The 24,111-nt window shown below is 45.9% G+C and overlaps 1 protein-coding gene across 2 annotated transcripts in view; it reads left to right on the plus strand.

Moving 5' to 3' along the window:
* RPIA (ribose 5-phosphate isomerase A) overlaps positions 1–23,386 on the plus strand; it is a 32,380-nt gene extending 8,994 nt beyond the window's left edge. The window contains exons 4-9 of one of the 2 annotated variants that reach the window (XM_082642184.1): positions 10,931–10,990; positions 13,190–13,254; positions 14,494–14,562; positions 15,264–15,405; positions 17,042–17,141; positions 22,453–23,386. In XM_082642184.1, coding sequence (XP_082498310.1) covers positions 10,931–10,990; positions 13,190–13,254; positions 14,494–14,562; positions 15,264–15,405; positions 17,042–17,141; positions 22,453–22,547 — 531 coding nt within the window. In that variant the 3' untranslated portion in view covers positions 22,548–23,386. The remainder of the gene's footprint in view (positions 1–10,930; positions 10,991–13,189; positions 13,255–14,493; positions 14,563–15,263; positions 15,406–17,041; positions 17,142–22,452) is intronic. The other variant, XM_082642185.1, reaches the window with a different exon arrangement.
* The last annotated feature ends 725 nt before the right edge of the window (positions 23,387–24,111 follow it).

The raw sequence follows: 24,111 nt of genomic DNA on the forward strand, positions 1-24,111 counted from the left end.
GTGGAGGAAGGATTCCAGGTAGGCAGGATAGGAAGTTAGGATCGTGCACGCTGTCAGAGCTGTTTTGAAGTTAAATCTCTTGGAGGCTCTGACAAGCTGCCCGGACACCCAGGGGACTGAAGACAATACCATAATAATTCCTGCTTCAGGCTAGAAAAAGTGGTTTTGCCTGGCCTTTCTTGCTTTTGAAATCCTGATGTTCTGAGGAGATGCTCTTAAAGTCAGAGGGCTTGTGGTGGGTTGCCTTGCTCTTGAAAAAACTAAGTGTCTGATTTTTCCAAGTGACTTGATCATCTAGTATTTTTATTTTTTGTTTAATAAAATTATTTGATATTGGTGCTTATTTTTAATTAAAGTTATACATACACATAGATTGAAGAAGCAAATAATTCAAGTCATTTTATTAAAAAATAAGACACTGCCTTCACACCCTCCCTGACTGCTGACCACCACCATTTCTTGCTCTTTAGATGGACATACTTTTAAAACTCTTTTAGCTGATTGGGAATTTGCTCCAAAGTCTGGAAACTACATGCTTTTCTTGCCATTTAAAATTTTTTTTCAACTTGAGGTAATAATTCCACGCTGAATGGATGCAGGGAAGACGAGCATTCGGTTATCTCTTCCCTCCTTGCTCTCCCAGGTCAGACACCCTTCTCCCAGTCTTCATTACAGTTACGTTTTTGTGAGGCCTCACTCAATGTTTACAGAATCGTGATGTCCAAGCTACAGATGAACTGTGCAGTCAGCTATGATTACGCTTCCTTACCTGCTCATTATTTTGCTTTCCTGAAAGTTAAGTAAATGATGCCTTTGTTTTTTCCATTTCATTGGTTGTCTGCGGACTCCTTACTAATTCAACCCCAAACTCTTAGCCTGGATGGAAAATCTTACCTCATTCTGGCCCAGTGGATATTCTACTCCCATCAGCTTCATCTTCTTGGTGCTCTGGTTGGTAGCAGCTGCCCTCGGCTGTTGTCTTGGGATCTCCCTTTGCGGTCAGGAACTTTCCTTTTCTGTCTACTCTTTTGGATCATCCTGTTCCTCCTCACTACTCCCCCATACCCTTTGGTTTTGTTTCCTTCAGTTTTGGTGAATCACGTCCTTTAGGTAGCTACCCAAGTGCACGGGATGCAAACTTGTCAGCACTTTGGATGTCTGAAAATGTCTTTAGCCCCTCTGGAAGTCAGTTATTTGGATAGAGAATTATTATTTTTTAAATATTTAATTATTTATTTATCTGGTTGCGCCGGGTCTTAGTTGTGGCGGCAGGCGGGCTCCTTAGTTGTGGCTCGCCCACTCCTTAGTTGTGGCATGCGAACTCTTAGTTGTGGCACGCATGTGGGATCTAGTTCCCTGAGCAGGGATTGAACCTGGGCCCCCTGAATTGGGAGCGCGGAGTCTTAACCACTGTGCCACCAGGGAAGTCCCCTGGGTAGAGAATTCTGTGCTAAATCACTTCTTGGTACTCTGTTGTATCTTCTGGCTTTTTTTTTTTTTTTTTGGCCGCACTGCACAGCCTGCAGGATCTTAGTTCCCCGACCAGGGATGGAACCTGTGCCCCCTGCAGTGGAAGCATGGAGCTCTAACCATTGGACCGCCAGGGAATTCCCTCTTCTGGCTTTCAATTTGCTGTTGAGGAGCTTGCTGCCATTCTGATTCTTGATCCTTTGTATAAAACCTATTTTTCATTCTCTCTGAACTCTTACACCCTTATATTATCTTTTCTTTGTCTACAGTGTTCTGAAATTTCACCGTGCTGTGTCTAGGTGTGGGTTTATTTTTGTCCTCTATGCTGGGACATGTCATTCTACAAATTCACACTCTTCAGTTTTGGGGATTTTTCCCCCTATTATTCCTTTAATTTTCTCTGTTTTCTCTGGCTCTGGTCTTTCCTTTTAGGGTACTAGTTATGTCCTTGGTGCTTGTGGCCTGTTTTGTCCTTTTGTCTTTTCAGCTTTACCTTTTTCTAACCCTTCTGTTGAGCTTTCTTTGCTCTCATGTATTTAATTTCAAAGAACTCTTTTTTTTATTGTTCTCTGAAAAGTTTTTTTGTTTGTTTGTTTTTGTTTTATGGGCGCAGTTTTTTTCAATTTCTTCTCTTAGCTCCCTGAGGATGTTAATACTTTTGTTTTTGTTTTAGGATTTCTTCTCCTATATCTCTTTTCTCAAAGTTGTTTTTTTTTTTTTTACAGTTTGTTGGAGGTATAATTTACATATAAAATTTACTCTTTTTTTAATATCTATAAAAATTTATTTATTTATTTATTTAAATATGGCTGAGTTGGGTTTTTTGTTGCTGCGTGCGGGCTTTCTCTATTTGCTGTGAGCAGGGGCTACTCTTCGTTGTGGTGCGCAGGCTTCTCATTGCGGTGGCTTCTCTTGTTGCAGAGCGCAGGCTCTAGGCGCACAGGCTTCAGTAGTTGTGGCACGTGGGCTCTAGAGCGCAGGCTCAGTAGTTGTGGCATACGGGCTTAGTTGCTCCGCGGCATGTGGGATCTTCCCAGACCAGGGCTCGAACCTGTATCCCCTACATTGGCAGGCAGATTCTTAACCACTGCGCCACTAGGGAAGCCCCCAAATTTACTCTTTTTAGCATATAATTCTGAGTTTTGACATAGTCATGTAACAACCAACACAGTCAAATATTGTTAGAATGCTTTGTTCTTTTTTTAAAAATTCCAGCTCATTTTGAAGACTAGTGGACTAAGAAGCTGACTGGAAACCAGCTCTCGTGGTGAGGGTGGTCCTTGCTCTTGGCTTGTCTGCCAAGAGCACTCCTGGCAGATCATTGGGGAACTCCTAGTGTCAGATCATTTTTTTTTTCCCTCTGGCTGGTCAGGTTTCCCAGAGAAGACTGCCCAGTGCCCTTTTAGGAGGAGGGGTGTGCATGGCTGCCTGTGTCCTGGGAGCCAAGTAAGAGAAGAGGGCTAGAAGACGTCTGTCATTATTTGGGACATAACCCCCATTTTCAGTGTAGTGCCTGTGGTAGATGGGGAAAAAGGTGCCTGCTACATTTTGCAGTATTTCTTTGACTCTGGGCCTGATCGTGTGACGTGTTTTGCCAATGGGATGTGACCAAATGGCAGGCCATCAGTGGCTTGAACAGTGAGTGCTTTTGGTTTGTGGCTTGGCCCTTTTGCTGCTGAAACCATTCTGCGGCCATGTGAACAGGCCTCGGCTACTCTTCTGGAGGATGAGAGGCTCTTTTAAGCCTCTGAGTCTTGGGGTAGCTGCTACACAGCAAAAGCTTGCTAATGTAGTACCCCCATCTTCAGCTGTGCCTGGCAGCCCAGTCCTGAGACCTGCTGTTTGACCTCCAGAGAATAAACATGCTGCTTTGGGAGTAGTGGAGAAAGATGAGGAGCTATAACAGCTTCTCCAATAGGCTTTCAACCAGTCTTGCCTTTTTCACTCCCACCGTTGTTGTCTGTTTTCTGAAGTTTACAGGGCTGCTGAGTCCTTGAACCTTTTGGGAGGTTCTGTGCCCTTTATTTGGTCGCTTCTTAGCTTTTTCCAGTACTGGTTTAGGATCCTGGCTTAGGATTTCTCTTTCTCATTTCTGCCATTTACCATTGTCCATCAGTGATCTAGCTTTTAGAAGTTGGTTGGTGTTTTTTCCTCTTTTTGGTTTATGCCATTGAGAAAAATTCCTTTATTGTATTATAGATTTAGAGAGGTTTAGGGAAAGAGCTGAGCTAAATACAGGTGTTCAATTGCTATCTTTTTTTTTTTTTTTTTTTTTTTTTTTTTGCGGTACGCAGGCCTCTCACTGTTGTGGCCTCTCCCATTGCGGAGCACAGGCTCTGGACGCGCAGGCTCAGCAGCCATGGCTCACGGGCCCAGCCGCTCTGCGGCACGTGGGATCTTCCCGGACCAGGGCACGAACCCGCGTCCCCTGCATCGGCAGGTGGACTCTCAACCACTGGGTCACCAGGGAAGCCCCAATTGCTATCTTTAATTGGAAGTTTGATCTGTGTTTTGAAGATAGCATCCTCCCAGCCCACCTATATGTTGTGGTGGTTAGTAATACCCATGTACCCAGACTGGAAAATGCTGGCCAATTCCAGCTGATCAGGTAGAGGAGTCATTCACAGTTCACAGGACTTTAAAAAATTCACTTGTTCAGAGTTACTGTTTTGGTTCCCCCCCCCCCCATCAAACCCAAACTTATTTTGTGTTAAGTTTAGTCAGCCGCAATCTTCCTGAAATGATTGAAAGGAAATCAAGATATTTCATGTTCTGCCTTTTAAACAAGTAAACCCATAGGTGTTTAAAGGATGTTTGTAGATTTTCCCTTTAAAGTTAAAAGCTTTTGGGAGAGGGAGATTTTAAAAAAGGATTTAAAAGCCAGATCTGGGGCTTCCCTGGTGGCGCAGTGGTTGAGAGTCCACCTGCCGATGCAGGGGACACGGGTTCGTGCCCTGGTCCGGGAAGATCCCACGTGCCGTGGAGCGGCCGGGCCCGTGAGCCATGGCCGCTGAGCTTGCGCATCCAGAGCCTGTGCTCCGCAACGGGAGAGATCACAACAGTGAGAGGCCCGTGTACCGAAAAAAAAAACAACAACAAAAAAAAAGCCAGATCTGGTCTAGGCAAAAAAACAGTGTTTGTCCATGCTGGCTTTCAGTCTACCTCTATTAGTTGATAGAAGGGGAAATGCAACGTTTTCAGGTATTATTGTGAAATTGATGAAAAACAGGACTGCTAGCCTGCCACATGCCACTGTCCTTGATCACACGAGGCATTTGGGGGCACCAGCTGTGGGACTGCAATGAGAAGGCATTGCTTCCTGTCTTTTGTTTCAAAAGTACAAGCTAATCATTAGCTTTCCTGCTCCCTGCACTTTTAAGAGCTGGGAGAGACAGCTGTTTGCTGTACACCCTCAGGAGCCCCTTAGCTTGTGAGCCTGGAGTGTCTGGTGTCTAGCAGGTACTGATCTCAGTTGAGCAGCTGTGTCTGCATTAGTACCGGCTGAGCCAGTGATGGGTCCATATCTCCACAGTAGGGCTGTAGTGTTGAATTCAGTGGATTCGTTTCCCAGGGCTGCCATAACAAGGAACCACAAATTGAGCGCTTAAAAAACAAATTTATTGCCTCTCATTTCTGGAGGCTAGATGTTGATTGCTTTAGAGGCTGTGAAGGAGAATCTGTTTTGTCTTTCTCCTAGCTTCTGGTGGTTTGCTGGCAATCTTTGGCATTGCTTGGCTTGTAGGCACATATCCTTGCTCTCTGCCTTCATGTTCGCGTGGCGTTCTCCCGGTGTGCCTCTGTCTGTGTGTACAAATTGCCCTTCTAAGGACACCAGTCCTATTGGATTAGGGCTCACCCTCATGACATTCTGACTTGATTACCTCTGTAAAAGTCCCATCTCAAAATAAGGTCACAGTGAGGGTTACTAGGAGTTAGGACTCCAACGTACCTTTTTTTAGGGGAACACAGTATAACCCACAACACTCAGGGAGGAGGAAGCTCATGCCACCTGTGATGATGCCTTCTGTCTGTGTGCAGGGCCATTCGCAGGGGTCTTGTGGGGAGTCCGGTCAAAGATGGGGAGAAGGGAGAGTTGGAGGACCTGCTGATGGAAGCAGGACTGAAGGGTCCCACCCCAGTGGGCTCTTTGAGGTCATTGCACAGGGTCCTCCACATTGTGAAGGGGGAGATACAGACGATTTAAAGGGAGAACAGATCCTGTCCTTACGTTACTGCTTGTTGTCTGGGAGGACACGGGGCTTGTGGAGGTTGGGGTGGCCTCCCAGCCACATTAACATAGACGCACGTATCTGCTGGGCACCTTTCATGTGCGGACTCTGGACAGGCAGCTGGTGGTGGTGGTGAAGAGGCACATTTCAGTCAGCATGGTGATCACCGAGGGGTTATCTTTTTAAGGGGTGCGAGACTCCTTGTGCACGGTGGGTGCTTTTCAGCATTGCTCGTGCCCAGCATGGTGCCCGGCTCTTAGCAGGCACTCTGCCTGTTGGATGAATAAATGCTACATTTATGTGTCATTTTTTACAAATATATGGTAGAGCAGAAGTAGAGGTAACGTGCCTTTTGGAGGAGGGAGAGCCCACTCCTCGCACAGGGGATTGGGGGCTTCCTGGAAAGCCGGGCGTGAGGGGCTAGAGTTTGGGAGGAGGCAGGGTATTTCAGGTAGAGGAGGGAATGCCAAAGAGCTCCTTTTAAAATTGTATTGTTAAAAATGTTATGAATAGCATAGTATTATTATGTGAGATGACTTCAATGCCATTTATAAGCAGAGGCCGTCCTCTCCTTTCCTCCTTCTTCTACATTCCCTTTGTTTGCCTTATCTTCTGATTTCCTTCTGAGTCCCTAGACAGGGCAGGAGAGCAGGAGACTGTATTTCTGGTCCTTGCCCTGTCCCTAACTTAACACTGAGACCTCTCTGGGCATCCATTTCTTTCTTAAAACAGGAGTTTGCACTAGGTAACTTGACTGAACTCAGAATAATTAATTATTCACTCAACTATTGGCCTAACTGACCCTAACTGCTATAGGGTGAAAAGTGTACGTGGAATGTGCTCTGATTACAATCTAGATGGACAAACAGGACATCCTCGTGAAAGAGTAGCACTGGCAAGTGGTGCAGGCAGTCTTAGAACTTAAATTAAGATGATATATTTATACAGGATTTTTCCCTATAGGAATCATGATAGGACAGTTTCCTGACGCCCAGTGTTCACGTAATATGTTTGAATGCAGTTTAGTATTGTTTCTAAAGTAGTACATAAAATTAACAGGAACCGTAGTATATAACACAGTTTTATTTGCAGGATAGAATATCACACGGAACTTTATGCAGTTCATAGCATTATTCCAACACCATCTGTATTAGATATCTTTGCTGGAACAAATTACCCCCAAACTTAGCCGTTTAAAACAAACACTTATTAGCCCCTAGTTTCCAAGGGGCAGGAATCTGGAGTGGTTACCTGGGGGGCTCTGGCCTCGGGTCTCTGGGGAGGTTACAGTTAAGCTCTTGGCCGGGGCTGGAGGCGTCTCAGCTGTGCTTGAAGGATCTGCTTCCAGCTCCATCTTGTGGGTGTTCTGGGCCTTAATTCTTCACAGCCTGTGGGGTAGGGGCCTGTCCCCAGGGCTGTCTCCATGTCTTCAGAACTTGGCAGCTGGTTTCCCCCAGTGTGTGTGATAAGAGAGTGAGGGTGAGGGGGAAGGAGGGAGGGAGGGAAGGATCTTGTGGGAGCACGGCCCCCCCTTCTTTATCACAGAAGTGTCTTGCTATCACCTCTGCTGTGTGCCACTGGTAACACAACAGCCTTGGGACGTTGTGGGCAGGGATTCCCCAAAGGCACGAATACCAAGAGGCGTGGGGGACTTTGGGGGTTCATCTTCCAGACGTTCCAAATGTTTTTATAGCCTTAGGATCTGGAATTAGTATGGTTTCTCCAGTGTTACGTTTGGAGAAACCTAGGAACTGAGAAATAATCCAGAAATACCATCTTTATGGTTGTTTTCTCCCTTCATTATATATTTCTCTTTAATAGGAGCAAAATCATGGGTTTTTTTCTTTTGAACTTTTTTCAGTCAGCATTTTATTTTAGCTTTTTATTGTGGAAAATTTCAAACTTCAAAAAGGATAAAGAATAATGTAATGAACTTCCACGTACCCATCACCCAGTTTCCACAATTATCAATTCATGGCCAGTTTTGTTTCATCTGTATCTCATTCTCCTTCACCTTTGTTATTTTGAAACAAATCCCAGGCACAGTATGATTTCATTGTATGTATTTTATTATGTCTCTCTGAAAAGTAGGGAGACTTTTAAACATCTCAACTATACTAAAAAAAAATCAAACGATAACCTTTAATAGGATCAAATAAAAATCCAGGATTCAAATTTCCCCTATTGTCTTATCCTTTTTTTACAGTTTGTTTGAATCAGGATCCAAATAGGTCCCATATATTGCAAATTCCAGGGTCTTTGTATTTTACTGTTAGAGTCTTAGGATTTTGGATTTGAAGATTGACATTGGTCATTATGCATCTGCATCTTTTTATAGATGAGAAAACTTGCCAGGGGTCATGTGGCTGGTTCATTTAAGATTAGAACCGAGACCTTCGGATCCTACATTTCAGGTGCTTTTGACTTGAAGCAGAAAATATTTTCAAGACATGGCTTTTGAAAAGAAGTTTTCCATCCTTTAGTTCCTCTGCGTATTGTAAGCAGTGGCACACACACAGATCCTTATCACTTGAACTTGAGTGGTCAGACTCAAAGGTGCATGTATTCCAGCAACAAATTCTGCTCTGGGCCCTGTGGTGGTGGCAACCCTCCCCTTCAGTCAGCCTGTGTGAAAGGCATGTCCGTAGAGTCGGTGGTGCTGACTTTTCCTACCAACATCCTAAATCTTTCCCAGTCTGGTGCTCTCAGGTGCTCTCACCTAGCCATTCCGGAGGTCCTGCCTTTACATATTCTTCTGAGTGTATGTATTCTTTTGCTTATTTTTATTCAGCAGCGTAGCCTGGAAATCACTATGTATCAATTTGTAGTGATCTTCCACAGTCTTTTTTCATACTGTTAGATTTTTTTAGAGACGTTTCTAATATTTTGTAGATTTGGCTCTTAGTTTAGGAAATTTTAAAAACTGTTAGTTCCCCCTTTTCCAGGGGGAATATGTTCCAAGACCCCCAGTGGATGCCTGAAACCACAGATAGTACTGAACCCTGTATACACTGTGTTTTTTCCTATACAGCCATACCTATGATAAAGTTTAGTTGATAAATTAGGCACAGTAAGAGATTAACAACAACAAATAATAACATAGGACAATTATAACAATACACCATAATAAAAGTTACATGAATATGGTTTTTTCTTTCTCTCAAAATATCCTACTGTACAAATTTAATGCCTTTTCCATCTTAACTAGGCACTTATGCACTGTAGTCTTGTAACTTTTGCAGTTTGAGATGCAACAGCAAAATTAGCACAGATTTCTTTTTCCTTCTTTAACTTCATGGATGGAAAATTCATTCTTACCATAGATCTTAGCAGCCTCAGCATATAACTTTTTTTTCTTAACTTACTAAATGGAGGACTTTCACTTTTTCACTTAAAGCACTTTATGGCTTGTCTTTGGCATATCTGAATTGCCAGCATCACTGTTGCGCTTTGGGACCATTACCTTGGAGATATTGCAGGTTTGGTTCCATTCCACCATAATAAAGTGAGTATGATATAAAGCGAGTCACATGAATTTTTTGGTTTCCCAGTGCATATACAAGTTATGTTTATACTGCATCATAGTCTAGTAAATGTGCGATAGTATTATGTCTAAAAAAGCAATGTGCATACCTTAATTAAAAAATACTTTATTGCTAGGGACTTCCCTGGTGGCACAGTGGTTAGGAATCCGCCTGCCAATGCAGGGGACAAAAGTGCGAGCCCTGGTCCGGGAAGATCCCACATGCCGTGGAGCAGCTGGGCCCGTGCGCCACAACTACTGAGCCCTCGAGCCACAACTACTGAAGCCTGTGTGCCTAGAGCCTGTGCTCCGCAACAAGAGAAGCCACCGCAATGAGAAGCCCGCGCACCGCAATGAAGAGTAGTCCCCATTCTCTGCAACTAAGAAAGCCCGTGCACAGCAGTGAAGACCCAACGCAGCTATAAATAAATAAATGAACGAATAAATAAATAAATAAATAGACTTTATCGCTAAAGATGCCAAAACAATTACAGTAGTAACATCAAAGATCATTGATCACAGATCATAGTAACAAATATAATAACAATAATGAAAAAGTTTGAAATATTGCTAGAATTACCAAAATGTGACACAGAGACACAAAGTGAGCAAATGCTATTGGAGAAGTTGTACCCCTAGACTCCTTGGAGTCAGGGTTGCCACCGCCTTCAACTTGTAACAAATGCAGTACCTGCAAAGTGCCGTAAAGTGAAGCACAATAAAACGAGGTACGCCTGTATTAGGTAAAGTAAGGGTTACTTGATACACAAGCACGGTGGTACTGTGATGGTCAATCTGATAACTGAGATGGCGTTTAAATCACAAATAAGCAGGGTACGCTGGACAAAGGGACGAGGGCTGGACAGAGTAGATGAGGAGAGATTTCATCGTGCTACTCGAAATGGTGTGCCGTTTAAAAGTTGTGAATTGTTTCTGGAATGTTCCATATAATGTTTTTGGATCAGGCTTGCCCCTGGGTAACTGAAACCGTGAAAAGTGAAACCTTGAATGGCCGGGGACGGGGGAGGGGGGGGGTAGGGGGGAGGTGGGTGGAGGGGAGGGAACTACTGGTACTCTATTACCAGAGGCTTTGGGAGGCCATGACGCTACCTTTATTTATTTATTTATTTACTTATTTATTTATTTATGGCTGCGTTGGGTCTTCACTGCTGCGCACAGGCTTTCTCTCATGGCGAGCGGGGGCTACTCTGTTGCGGGGTGCAGGCTTCTCATCGTGGTGGCTTCTCTTGTTGCGGAGCATGGGTTCTAGGTGCACGGGCTTCAGTAGTTGTGGTGCATGGGCTCAGTAGTTGTGGCGCGCGGGCTTAGTTGCTCCGCGCCATGCGGGATCTTCCCAGACCAGGGCTCGAACCCTTGTCCCCTGCATTGGCAGGTGGATTCTTAACCACTGCGCCACCAGGGAAGTCCCCCATGATGTTATCTTAAGTAACAGGTCACCGAGGAGGAACTCTTAGCCTAGCACTGGAGCAGTGTTCACGATGTGCTGTTTACCTTCCTCCAGCTTCTGGAATGAATTAACTTTTGCTGTTCATGGGGCTAGATCTCCTACCTCGTGGTGGACCAGGTTGGATTTGAGAGGAAGCCTTGGTGGGTCTCAGTGTCTGACACTTAAATCCAAGAGGATTCTGGGGATTCTCGCCGTCACTAAGAGTTAATGATTATATGTGCTTTCTCCTGTCCTCCACAGGCCCGTCAGCTCATCCTGCAGTATGGCTTAACTCTCAGTGACCTGGACCGACACCCACAGGTAAGTAGAGAGAGGCTGCTGGGTTTTTTGGTCTCCTTTCTTTTTTTTTTTTTAAATAGCTGTCACTTGTTCATGGGCTCTGGATATCTTGTTGAGTCTAGGAGAAAAGTCAGTTAGTCATACTAGCTTTTCTCCTAGGACTTTGAATATTAATCCTGGCTGAGGTCAGAAGAGAAGAGCTTGTTAATTCAGAGGACATTCCCTGTGGTTTCACCGAGAGGGCTCAGGGACCCAGGGCTTCCTGCAGCCCTCACACAGACGTGTATATATACGAGCAGGGCGGCCCTCAGAACTTATCTCCAAGTGGAGAGAAGAAGTATCATCTGAGGCAGCCGTGGGTCTTTGAAAACAGATTAAAATGCAGTTGTGTGGTAAAGATGATTAAACACACAGGCAATCTGGAGGAGACTGAAGTTGATGAGAGTGAGCAGCATGCTCACAGCTGGCGTTTACTGAGCCCTGACTGTGTGCCAGTTACCATGCTAAGTGCCAGGCCTGTATTAAACCACAGTCGTCCCTGGGTATCTGCGGGGGAACGGCTCCAGGACCCACTGCGAGTACCAGAATCCACAGAAGCTCAAGTCCCGTAGTTCGCCCTCTGTATCTGCGCTTCAGCATCTGTGGATTCAACCAACCGTGGGTCACGTAGTACGTATTTAATGGAAAAAAATCTGTATAAGTGGACCTGTGTAGTTCCAACCCATGTTATTCAAGGGTCAACTGTATCTAATCTAAGCTCCCGTAGTCTTGAGGGTGGGTACCATTATTATCTCATTTTACAGATATGAGAAAGGCACAGAGAGGGCAAGGCATTTGCCTAAGGCCATGCTGTTTGTAAGTGGCAGAGCCTGAAAGTGAATCCAGGTGCTTCTGGCTCTAGAGGATGCTGCTTAGAAGGGTGTTGTGGGAAGAGGTAAAGTTTGAGCAGAGCTGTGAAGGCTAGGTGGCAAGGGCAGGAGAGAACATTCCAGAGAGGGGTAGATGGGAACCATGGGAGCGGTCCCAGGCTGGCATGTGTGCAGTGCTGAGACTGGCTGGGGTGTCTAGGACCAAGTGAGTGGAATGGCACAGCAGGGGGAGGGGAGAGGGAGAAGGAGAGGTCAAGGCTGGATTGGAAGAGTGAGGTGGGATTCCGGCAGCTTGAAGACAGACTGGATGGTGGTCTACTAATCCACTGTGTCATGGGACATGTGGGCCACAGATGGGTTAGTAAGTACCATGGGAAGGGCTTGTTCGGAGATATCAGTGGGTAAAGCCAGGGCACAGGCGGAATCAGCTGTTCAGCGCTGTGGGGGGAGTGGCTTGGGCTGAAGGTGGGTGTGAAACCCAGACAGACAAAGTTGCCGCCTTCCAGGCCCCAGAGAGCTGCCATGGTGCAGAGTGGGGAGGAGCATCGCAGGCTGCACCTCCATCCTGTGGAAGGGTGGAAGCGAGGAGGATGCCCTGTGGAAGCTTTGCAGGCCCTGTGCCACGCAGCTGCCAACTGCAGCTTGAACTGGATTTGCACCCTGAGGTTTTATACTGCTCTTTTAGAAACCATACTTGGGGCTCCCACGTTGTCTCTGCAGAGTACCGGGAGTGACGAGAAGTACTTCTCTTTCTTGATTTCAAATTTTGAAACATGAATGAACCTATTCCCTCCTTGACTGCTTTTGGGCCTGGCAGTGGAGCTTCCTGTAAAGGGGAGTGGGCAAGCCCAGACAGGTGCTTTGGTGGGTCGTAGCGGGGGTACCTCAGAAAGTTTCCGGTTCTGTAGTGCATCAGATGTGTGTCAGCATGCCAGTATTTTTGCCACATTAGTACGGAGACTTCTGGATCAGTGTTTCTCAGCCTTTTCTCCATTAATGCCCACCCCCAATGAAATTTTAATCTCACAGGTATACTGTATACCTCCTCTGTACTTGGAGGCGAAGTCACTCACGTTGAGATTGCACGCTCTCCATAATTCCAGCTCATCCACAGAGAAAGCCATCAATGAGTAAAGGGAGTGTAAAGTGGTGGATAAGAGTTGGACCCAGGTGTGGTTCCCCTATTTGTTTCCTGGTGACCTTAGTGGAATAGCTTAACCTCTCAGAGCCTCAGTTTCCTGACTGGCTAAATAGGAAAAACTGTGCCTGGCTAATAGGGCTGCTGGGACCTGATGCGCTATGGCATGTTCAAGCTTAGTGGTTTTTATATCTTTCCTTACCTTCAACACAGATTGACGTTGCCATCGATGGCGCTGATGAAGTAGATGCTGATCTCAATCTCATCAAGGGTGGTGGGTGAGTGTTGTGGGGATTTTTTTGCAGAGTATCTGCCAGTTAATCCTTAGCAAAGCAGACTAGAATACAGAATAAACACATTGCCGCTGCAATGTACATGAGTTTCTCTTTCTACTCGGATGTGGATAGCATAAGGCTGTAGAACCAGCCTGGCATTTCTGGTTGTTAGTAGCAATCTGGTGACAGGAACCTGGGCCTCTTCAATGAAATTATTCATCTTGAAGGGTTCTCTTTGCTGCCTTCTACTGATTCCAGCTTTAAAAACTGTACAGGCTAAAGCAAACATATTACCAGGACTAGATTACTAGGTCTGTGGGCTCTGAGCAGTTAGTGATGCATGTATTCATTCATTTGGAAAACATTTATTGGGTGTTTCTTAGGTGTTGATTTTGGGGGGTTAGGAAGTGGTGAGTTGAAGGATGTGAAGTCCTGGTCTCCTAGTTCTTATAATGAAGCAGACTATGGAGTGACACAAAATTTGCTTAAAATCTCACTGTCCTCTCTCCACTTTATAACCCTGGCTGTCAAATTGCAGACAGGGCAGGTTGTTCAGAGCTTGTCCTTACTTCTCCAGTTGCAGAACCTCCGCCTCATGCCACGCTCAGATGGCTTCTCCCCAGGCACAGTGCTTCCTGGCAGATGCATCTTAGATGGGATTATGCCCGCTGCCTGACTGGGAACCATTTCTCCCAGACACAGGCTGTGTTTCCGTAGTCCATTTACTGGAAACAGCCTGTCTTAGCTTGGGCTGCCATAACAAAAACCTTAGACTTAGCGACTTAAATGGAAAAATTTATTTCTCACAGTTCTGGAAGCCCTGGGCTTGCGGATGGCAGCCTCCTCAGTGCAGCCTCTTGTGGCAGAGGGAGAGAGAGAGCAGGAGAGCTTTCTGGTGTCTTCTTAAAAGGATATCCATCCTATCAGACCAAGGCCACACTTTAATGATCTCATTGAACCATAATTACTTCCTTAGGGACCCTATCTTCCAAGTATAGTCACATTGGGGGTTAGGGCTTGAACCGTTGAATTTCGGGGGAGGGGCAGGGAGACACAAGTCAGTCCGTTGCACAGTATGATGGAGTTGGGGGGGGGCGTTCCTTTAAGAATTGAAAATGAAATTTCTCTTTAAGTGCCAGAATTGAGTGGATTTTGGCTTCCCGTATCTGACCTTAGTTCCCGAATTCAGTTTTTGTCTTACTTACCCCTGTGTTCATTTGCTGCTTCTTCCTCATCCCCCAGAGGCTGCCTGACCCAGGAGAAAATTGTGGCTGGCAATGCCAGTCGCTTCATCGTGATTGCCGATTTCAGGTACGATGTTCGGTGTTCTGAACTGTCCGCTGGGGAGGTGGATCGGACCCCAGGCTTCATTTTACAGAGGAGGAAACAGGTGGAGGGAGGGGCTTTCCTAACAGTCTATGACGGAGGGCAGTGTGGGGGGGAGTATGCTCTGCTTTCGTGCTGAAGTTAGGTACTGCTATTTCACGTGTCCACTGGAAGGAGGGCAAACAGCCCGTCACCCTCGTTAACAGAGCGCGTCCTTACTTATCGCTCGCTCGCGCCTAGCAAGGAGCCTCAGAAGAAGCAGGTCAAGCCCTGCCCCTGGGCAGTGACCCAGCACCCCTGCAGCCTCTGGGGTCACACGTGACTTGTGTTGTGGACAGTCTTTGACCAGGCTCTCAGATTCTCCTTCATTCAGGGAGTCTGATAGAAGGCACTTCTGCGAGCATGTTAATTTAAAAAAAAATGACAGCTGTAAGATTATGTTCTTCACAGCTGTATATGACAAGCCAGCCATATCCAGGTTTTAACATTTTTGTCATATTTACTTACAAAAGCTACTGCTTTTCTTAAACGGTAAAACACAGCCAATGCATTTGAAGCCTCGTGCCCTCAACCCTTCTCGCTTCCCTTGTCCTCTTACCTCATTATTACCCCCATGCCTGCGTTTGCTGTGTCTGTACCACTGAGCTTATTTACATGTGTTGCACTTTCTGACTCTTTCTTTCCAGGAAAGATTCAAAGAACCTCGGGGATCAGTGGCACAAGGGAATCCCCATCGAGGTCATCCCGATGGCCTACGTCCCAGTGAGCCGAGCTGTGACCCAGAAGTTTGGGGGTGTGATTGAACTTCGAATGGCTGTCAGCAAGGCAGTAAGTGGCCAGGGAGGTTTCTGGAAGGTGTTCCAGGCTCTCAGGACTGTGTCCTCCTTCCTGCTTCCATTAGGTCTGTGCCTAGGCTGGGCAGGTGGCTTCTGTTTATTTATTTTTAATCAGCCTATTGGTTTACTTTTAGAGCGCTGGCTTTATCAGTTTCCACATTCAAACTCACGTAGATAAGACGATACTTAATGCAACGCATATTCTCTGTACAGATGGGCGTATTTTCTGTCGCTGGGGATCTGTGCTCCTTAGGTTATCTGGTCTTTGTACCTGAGGCCTGGATCTCTGACTAACAGCTGCTAAAAATGGGTTTTGGGAGGCCCACCTGGGGCAGAAAGTTATTCAGGTTTCATGGTGTAATTTTATTTTTCCTCCTCTTTTCTCATTCTGTGGTTAAATGAAGTAGTTTCTTGGGAGATGTGAATTCCTCCCCATTTTCTTACACTTAAATAAACGAAAAAGCAACAGCAACACTCCAAAAAATAACTGTAGTTGCACCAGAACTATATATAAAAAGTTTGGAACGTACAGAAGAGAAAGCAAATTATCTGTAACTCTACCCTGATGAACTTTTATTTTGACGTGTTTTCTGCCTGGTGTTTTTACAAAATCATAATCCTGATCATACTGGTTGTACAGAGCTCTGACTCTGGCTCCCTGTATAGCTGAAAAGCCAAGAGGAGATTGTTGGGGTGCTCTCTCATGGCTGGGGTTCCTCCACACAGAGCCCAGCATCATGCCTTCGTGGGGTTCTGAACTGGGCTCCCACCCCTTCTCCAGTTCGCAGAGGAGTCCTCATTTCCTTGCCTTTGACTGTAGTGTTCTGTCAACATTTATGCTCCTAAACGCTTTCTAGTGCCCAAAGCTGTTGTGGAATTCTGGATTACTTAACTAAAACTACCCCCAGCCTGTATGACCCCAGGACCCATCTCTGCTCCCTGTGTTTTGGATGGGTCTGCCCCACCTGGGGGAGCATTGTCTTATGTTGCATTACTGATGGTTCTCTCTTTTTTTTTTTTTTTTTTTTTTTTTTGCGGTACGCGGGCCTCTCACTGTTGTGGCCTCCTGTTGTGGAGCGCAGGCTCAGCGGCCATGGTTCACGGGCCCAGCCGCTCCGCGGCATGTGGGATCCTCCCGGACCGGGGCACAAACCCGTGTCCCCTGCATCGGCAGGCGGACTTTCAACCACTGCGCCACCAGGGAAGCCCCTACTGATGGTTCTTAACGTGAAGCTGTGGGAATGTTGAGCCGTGTTGGTAGTCTGTTCTGTTCTGTAGTTTTTCACTCTAATAATAGCTAAGAATCAGTGAGCCCTCACTGTGGCTAACGCTTACCCATGTGGCTTACCCACAGCTGCCTGATGAGGTATGTTTCATTATCCCTTTTTTGCCGTTGAGGAATCTGAGGCTCACAGAGGTTAATGGCTCCTGTGAGATCTATGCCTGGATGGCTTCAAGACTCCAGTTCTGACTCCTAAGTTCCTGCCTCCTAGAAAGCACGAGGCAGGGGTACCGGTTGGAGTGGGTTCATTAAGATACTTGTCTTTGGTTATCACCTCCACTCTCCTGCTCTCCTCTGCCTGCCTGTATCTGCATGGCCTCTGTAAGTGTGGGGCATTATCTTCTAGGGTCCTGTGGTGACGGATAATGGGAATTTTATCCTGGACTGGAAGTTTGACCGGGTCCACAAATGGAGTGAAGTGAACACAACTATCAAAATGATCCCAGGTAATGGGCCTGGCGTTCACTGAGCACAGGCGCCCATGCCCTTCGTAGCTGTCCCCTGCCTCTGGCCGTGGATGGATGTGGGCTTTGCAAGACTTGGTTGGAAGGAATTTCCTTCATGCTGTGTTTGGCATTCCCAACTTCACGCCTTTGCCTTTTCCTTCCGAGAAGAGCTATTGCTCACCTAGCAGCTTCGTAGGTTGGCATTTCACAACCCATTCAGTTGGGGTAGGCCTGGAGCTGACGGGGTGTCAGATGGGGCCTGCCTTGAAATAAGCCCACCCTCTCCGCGAAGAGCCTTTCCTTTCAGGAGCTTGACTGCAGCCTGTTGGATTTTGGCATGTTCTCTGGGGGAGAATGACTCAGGTCACCCACACGTTAGATTCCTGCCACAGGCAGGGCGCTGTGACACGTGTGACAGGGAGTTCTCCTGTCAATAGAATGTGGGTTCTGCCTCAGGGAGAGTTGACGTGAACCTGGGGAAAGCTGTGGGGGGCTGCCTAGAAGCTGTGCCTACAAATAAGATGGAATGTGCAATACCAAGAGCCTAGAGCTGCTGCTTCTGCGAAGCGTGGGGAGGTTCACGCAGGAGAGGTGACTCGGGGCCTGCGCCTCAGTGTAGACGATCCAGACGCTGTGCTACGTGTTGAGAAGCGTCTCGTTTGATCCCCCAATTTCATGAGATAGTTACAGAGGAAGACACGGATCGAGGAAGGGTACGTGATTTGCTCAAGGGCTGCAGCCCCGAGGTGGGAGCCTGGGTTGTCTGCCTCTAGACCCTGAACTCTTAGCCCTTCCTTCGTCGAGAGCCAGGTCAGGAGGGGGTTGTGTGACATGGACATTGGGAGCAGTGGGGTGTCTCCAGTCCACCTCGTGCCAGGGATCTGGGCCCTGGGTGAAGGCTGGGTGGGCCGTGTCGAGGTGAGTTACGAGTCCAGGCCAGAGGTGGTACTGAGGGCTCCTACGAGGGGATTAAAAAGAGGAAGCAGATGTGAGAGGTATCAGTCTTAGGAAATCGAGCGACTAAGATTCCATCGGGGAATATTCTATGACATGAAGTATTCTTGGGCCAGAGCAAGCTAATGGGGCAGATGAAGTCAGTTTAGTAGATTGTAGTGGCTAGGGGTGGATTCTGGAGCGGACATCCTGGGTGAGGATCTAAACCCAGGCCTGCTCTATCAGTATGACCTTTGTGCAGTCAGTTAAATCTCTGTGCCTGTTTCTTCCTCTGTAAAAGAGGCTGCTCTTAGTACCTACCTCATAGGATTGTTGGGAGGAGTAAATGAGTCAAAATGGTGCTCAGCACACATGGGAATATTTGTTGAATGAGTACATCCCTAGGAAGGAAGTATACTGTCTTCATCATTAATTAAGTTGCTAGATTACATTCCGATTTACCCATGCTATTTGGGAATGAAATACATATAAATATATAAAATGAAAAATATATAGACCTGTAATAAAGAGCTAATTCTCCAACCTTACTTTAGTCCACTATTTTAGTCTTCTATTGACAGTCTTTTTCCAGATTTACTATGTAAAGAAGATGGGTTGAATTATGCTTATTCCCTTACTTAGTGTTAACCTTTTAGTGGAAGAACTAAAGAGCCAAGAAGGCAAGAGGAAGAGAAGCCACAGAGGTCACCGTTAGTAACATGGGAGAATTAGCCCCGAATGAGAATACAGACAAACCCAGGGACGGCACAGGAAACCGCTCACCCTTGCTGGCGCTGTTCCTGTGTAGGTGGATTTCTTGCAGTGTCCACTAGGTAGCTCTGTTGCACCTGTTCAGACCTTTCTTGGTGTATTGAGACACTGAGATCTCCTTGGTGAGCAGATTTCTCCCACGCTTCGCTCTCCACCTTAGTAAGTAGACACTACATCCTAGAGAAGTTCAGAGTTTCATTAGGAACTTAAAATGAAGAAAACGAAAAAAGAGAGGCTAGATGTTAAATTATTTAGTGCAGTGCCGCCAGGATCATCATCAGTGAGGTTTGTTCTCTTTCTCATTCTCTTTTCTCTTCCCCTTTGGTCTCTTAAGATACTTGCTGCTGGACCATGATCAAGGGAGGAAAAGAGGGCAAGTTTCCCTGTCTATCCTGTCACCCTGCCCTTGTCCCATGTACGTTCCTTTATGTGAAGACACTTGAAGGACAGTTAACCTGGTCCATGGCTGGTCACGCCCTTGGATGTTCCATTGTTTGCACGCAGAGCAGAGGTTCTTGCCCCCGTGTTCACACTGAGCCACCTCTGCCCTTTCCACTAATTGGGAGGGTGGGGGTAGGAATGGGTCAGTCGCTCCTAGCATCTCAGTGATCTGAAGAGAGGTTGCTCTAAGATCAGACCTTAGATTGCTGCCACGCATCTCTGCTCTTTCTTTGAAGTCTTTTCGGGAGCCAGTTTGGCTTTCTCTTGGATCAGGCTGTCACCTTGTATTACGGAATGTTTGAAAAGGATGGGTCTTGAGTGGCCACTTGGCACGTCTTTGGGAGGCCCCAGTCGTGGCGGCCCAGCGTGGTGCCGGGGACCTCTGTGTTTCAGCAGCTCCTTTCTCTACCTGATGGCTTTTTATTGCCGGTAGATGATTTTATTTGTTTATGTATTGGGGGCTGTCTTTAAAAATTTTAATTTTGTTTATCCTTTTGAATATATGTAGTTCAAAATTACAAAAGTAAACAGTGAAAAGTCTCTATCTTCTATCCCTTTGCCCTTCCCCCTGTCTGGAGGCAGCCAGTGCTGCCAAAGTTGTGCGTCCTTCTTGAGTTGATCTTTCATAAACGCAAATCAGCCCCGCCCCGTCTCCTTTTCCGTCAGCGACAGCACACTAGACACGTGGTTTGCTTCCTACGTTTTCCCATCTTGAAGATGATTATGTAATGGTTCACAAAAGGGCTTCCTCATTTTTTTAAAAGAATAACTGCATGGCATTCCATTTTGTGGCTATCACATAATTTATTTAACCAGGTCCCCACTAGCAGATATTTGTTTCCAGTTTTGTTTTTTTTTTCAGAAGGGACTTACCAGATCAAAGAAAAAGTGTATTTGATTTTGCAATTGGTGCAGAATTGCCCTCCATGGACGGCACCAGTTGACCCTTCTGCCAACCATGTATGCAGGTGCTGCTTCCCCTGTACACTGGGTCCATCAAACGTTTTTTAAATTTTAATTTTATTTATTTGTTTTTGGTTGTGCTGTGTGGCATGCAGGATCTTAGTTCCCTGACCGGGGATCAAACCTGCACCCTCAGCAGTGAGAGCTCGGAGTCCTAACCATTGGACCTCAGGGAATTCCCAAACTTTTTTTTTCGATAGTTGAACAGTATATTAAGTCCCCTGCCTATGGACGAGTTCTGTTCCAAGAGCGCGTTTGTAAGTCCGATTTGTTCATAAGTCCAACAAAGTTAGCCTAGGTACCCAACTAACACAATCGGCTATATAGTACTGCACTGTAATAGGTTTATAATACTTTTCACACAAATAATACATAAAAAGCAAACAAAAAAATCAAGAAAACATCTTACAGTGCGGTACCTTGAAAAGTACAGTAGTACCAGCTACGTCACCGCTGCTTTTACGCTTGCTTCCAGACCTCCTGGGCTTGAAACAAAGCTACTGTACTACTGTACCCTACGCAGTCCTGTACAGTACAGTACACCAACGCACAGCCACTTGTAGAGGATGCACGGACGTAGCAATGTACGCCAGACGCGTGAACTAACTTACGTGATTGGACACGCGAACGCACGCTCACGTCTCTGAAAGTTCGCAACTTGAAGGTTGCATATAGGGGAGTTGCTGTATTATCTCACTATAGTATGTGTATATACGTAAATATTTTCAGTGAAGGTTGCTTACAGTTGTAGTTAATTCTCACTACTGAATAGTATACCATCGTATTTATGTGTGTGAAAAAAAGTTTGTATATCCATCCTACTCTTATGGGCATTTGGGTGTTTCTAGTTTTTAGCTATTAGTAAAAGTGCTGCTGTGAACCTTCTCATACATGTCTTTTGAGGGCCATATATATACCTAATATATACCTTATATACCAAAGAGTAGAATTGCTGGATCATCAGGTATGAATATGTTCAGCTTTAGAAGGTGTACCGACAGACATCTTCCAACGTAGTTTTGCCAGTTTACTCCTACTGTCAGTGTGTGGGAGTGTCTTTGCATTCTAGTCAAATTTCATTATACTCATTCTGGTGAGTGTGTTGTGGTGTCTTGTTTTAATTTGCATTCACTTTTGACTAGTTTGAGCACCATTTTCTATGTTTTTTGGCCATTTTGGATAAACTTTTTTGTGAAGTACCTCTTTAAGTCTTTTTTTTTAAATAAATAAATTTTCTATTTATTTTTGGCTGCATTGGGTCTTCGTTGCTGCACACGGGCTTTCTCTAAGTTGCGGCGAGCGGGGGCTACTCTTCATTGTGCTGCGTGGGCTTCTCTTGTTGCAGAGCACGGGCTCTTAGGTGCTTGGGCTTATTAGTTTTGCTCCGCGGCATGTGGGATCTTCCCGGACCAGGGCTCAAACCCATGTCCCCTGCATTGGCAGGCGGATTCTTAACCACTGCGCCACCAGGGGAGTCCCTCTTTAAGTCTTCTGCCCATTTTTCTACTAGGTTGTCTGTCATCTTATTGATTTGGACAGTTTATATATTTTGGTGTGGTATATGCATTGCACGTATGTTCCAGCCCTTTGTGGGAGAAACTTTTAAGGCTGATAGTGTGATTGAGGATAACTGGAAGTGGGGGTACTTCGAGTAGTCCTGGGGGCCTCTCTGGAAAGATGACCGGTCCAGACTAAGGCAACAGTGTGAGCAGAGGCTCGAAGGCCAGGAAAAGCTTTGCACATCTGAGTATAGAGGGAAAGCCAAGATTGCAGGGGAGAAGGGATTGCAAGTAGAAATAAAAGTAATCAGAATCTCTTTTCATTGTCATGAGGGAGGGAGGGCTTTAGACTTGTCATTTCTTTTTTTTTTTTTTTTTTTTGGTGGTACGCGGGCCTCTCCCTGTTGTGGCCTCTCCTGTTGCGGAGCACAGGCTCCGGACGCGCAGGCTCAGCGGCCATGGCTCACGGGCCCAGCCGCTCCGCGGCATGTGGGATCTTCCCGGACCGGGGCACGAACCCGCGTCCCCTGCATCGGCAGGCGGACTCTCAACCACTGCGCCACCAGGGAAGCCCTAGACTTGTCATTTCTTTGTCCAGTGCTGTTCATGGTAGTTGCTCCTACTGACCCTGCCCTATGATCCTGGTTTTCTTCTTGCCTCGGGAACCTGAAACTTAATGCTCCCTCCCATCCTTCGTCCTGCAGGCGTGGTGGACACGGGCCTGTTCATCAACATGGCGGAGAGAGTCTACTTCGGGATGCAGGATGGCTCGGTGAACATGAGGGAGAAGCCTTTCTAAACTGGCCCTGCAGGAGCGGAGTGTGTTCCCCTTGTGTCCCCAGCCCGCCGCCGAGGCGGACATGCCTCTCCAGGAGCCTTTGCCTTAATGTATCTGTGCCAGGTGGACACTTGGCAGGGAGTGGGGTTGAGGGTTAAATCTGGTCTTCTGAAGTATTGTTATTAAATGTCTTTTTAAAAAGAGAAGTATAAACATATATATTTTTACTATTAAAAATACTCCATTGTTTTTTTATAAAGTAGAACTTGATTTCATGTTTTATATGAAACATTTACCAAAACAAAGGAGGACTGTCTTTTAAACTTTTAACTTGAGCCTGCTGGTTATGGTGAAGCCTCTGAATATTGGGTTTGCTGAGAAGTGTAAATCAAACTTTTCTTTAAACTGGTGAGATGAAGGGCCCGGCCAGCAGCGATTCCCTGATGCCTTACTGGAAACACTGGAGTTTGTTTACTTTTCTACCACACTGTTTTATTTTTAGTTTTTGTTGTGTAGACGCACAATGTGTAGTTACGTGTTGTAAGATGTGAATGACAAGTCCGGCGAGTGTAGGGGTGTGGTGTGTGTGACTCAGAGTGTGTAGACCACCAGGGGGGAAATATGGGGGCTCTTCTGCTGAGAACAGGGGGTTCATTCAGACCCCGCTTGTTGGAATCCATTGGCTGGAAGTACTTGCCCGTACTGCCAAAGCACTGCTGTGAAACACCTTTAAATGATTGTCTTTTCGTCGTTAATATTTTTTTTGTTCCTTTATTGTTATTTGCATGGTTCGGCATCAGAAGTTGTTACCTCTTTATATTGTTTGAAGGTTGAAATAAAACAGTATGGTGCCATTTTGACTGTTTGTCTTTACTATAGAATTTTTGTCAGTTTTGCAGTAAAATAGGAATCAGTTTTGCTCACCAGTTCACATTGGATCTTTGATAAGGGGTAGAATTCACTCAAGAAATCTTGAGCCAAAGAGTAGACAAATATTACCTTTATTTTTGAGAGAGCTTGATGTCAGTTTTATTCTAGAGACCTCTGTCAAATAAGACATTCGTTTTCTTTATTAATAGAGGATAACACAGCTGAACAAAAGTCACAAATTATCCCCAAGTTTCACACCAGTCAGACTTTTGATCATGGAAGCTGACAAGCAGTAAAATGGGTAACCTGACTTTTCTCTGTATTGTCCCGGTCTGTAATCTTCACAGTGTGCCTGACGAGCAGTGAACCGTCCAGAAAGCCTCAGATGGGAACGGAAAGGCTGTGATCAGCTCAGTGATGATTCTAGATGGGACTCAGGAATCCATCCTGTTGCAAAGGTGTTTGTGCTGAGAGCCCTGACCCACCCCGGCCACGTGCTGACTTCGCACGATCCTTAGACAGTCATTTCACTCGCCTTGGCCTCTGTTCTGAAGCTTGGATTATAGCTGCCGAACTTAGTGGCGCTGGAATTCCTGCTAAATCAAGTTGCAGAATAAAAGTCAATCAGTCAGGACTGAGCACTGACGAGGCTTCCTTTGCTGAATTCCTTCTCTTCTTTGCTCTTAAGGTGATCTTTAAAAACAGTCACCTTACA

Source organism: Mesoplodon mirus, assembly GCF_964341445.2.
Source record: "Mesoplodon mirus genome assembly, chromosome: 14".
Classification (NCBI taxonomy): Eukaryota; Metazoa; Chordata; class Mammalia; order Artiodactyla; family Ziphiidae; genus Mesoplodon; species Mesoplodon mirus.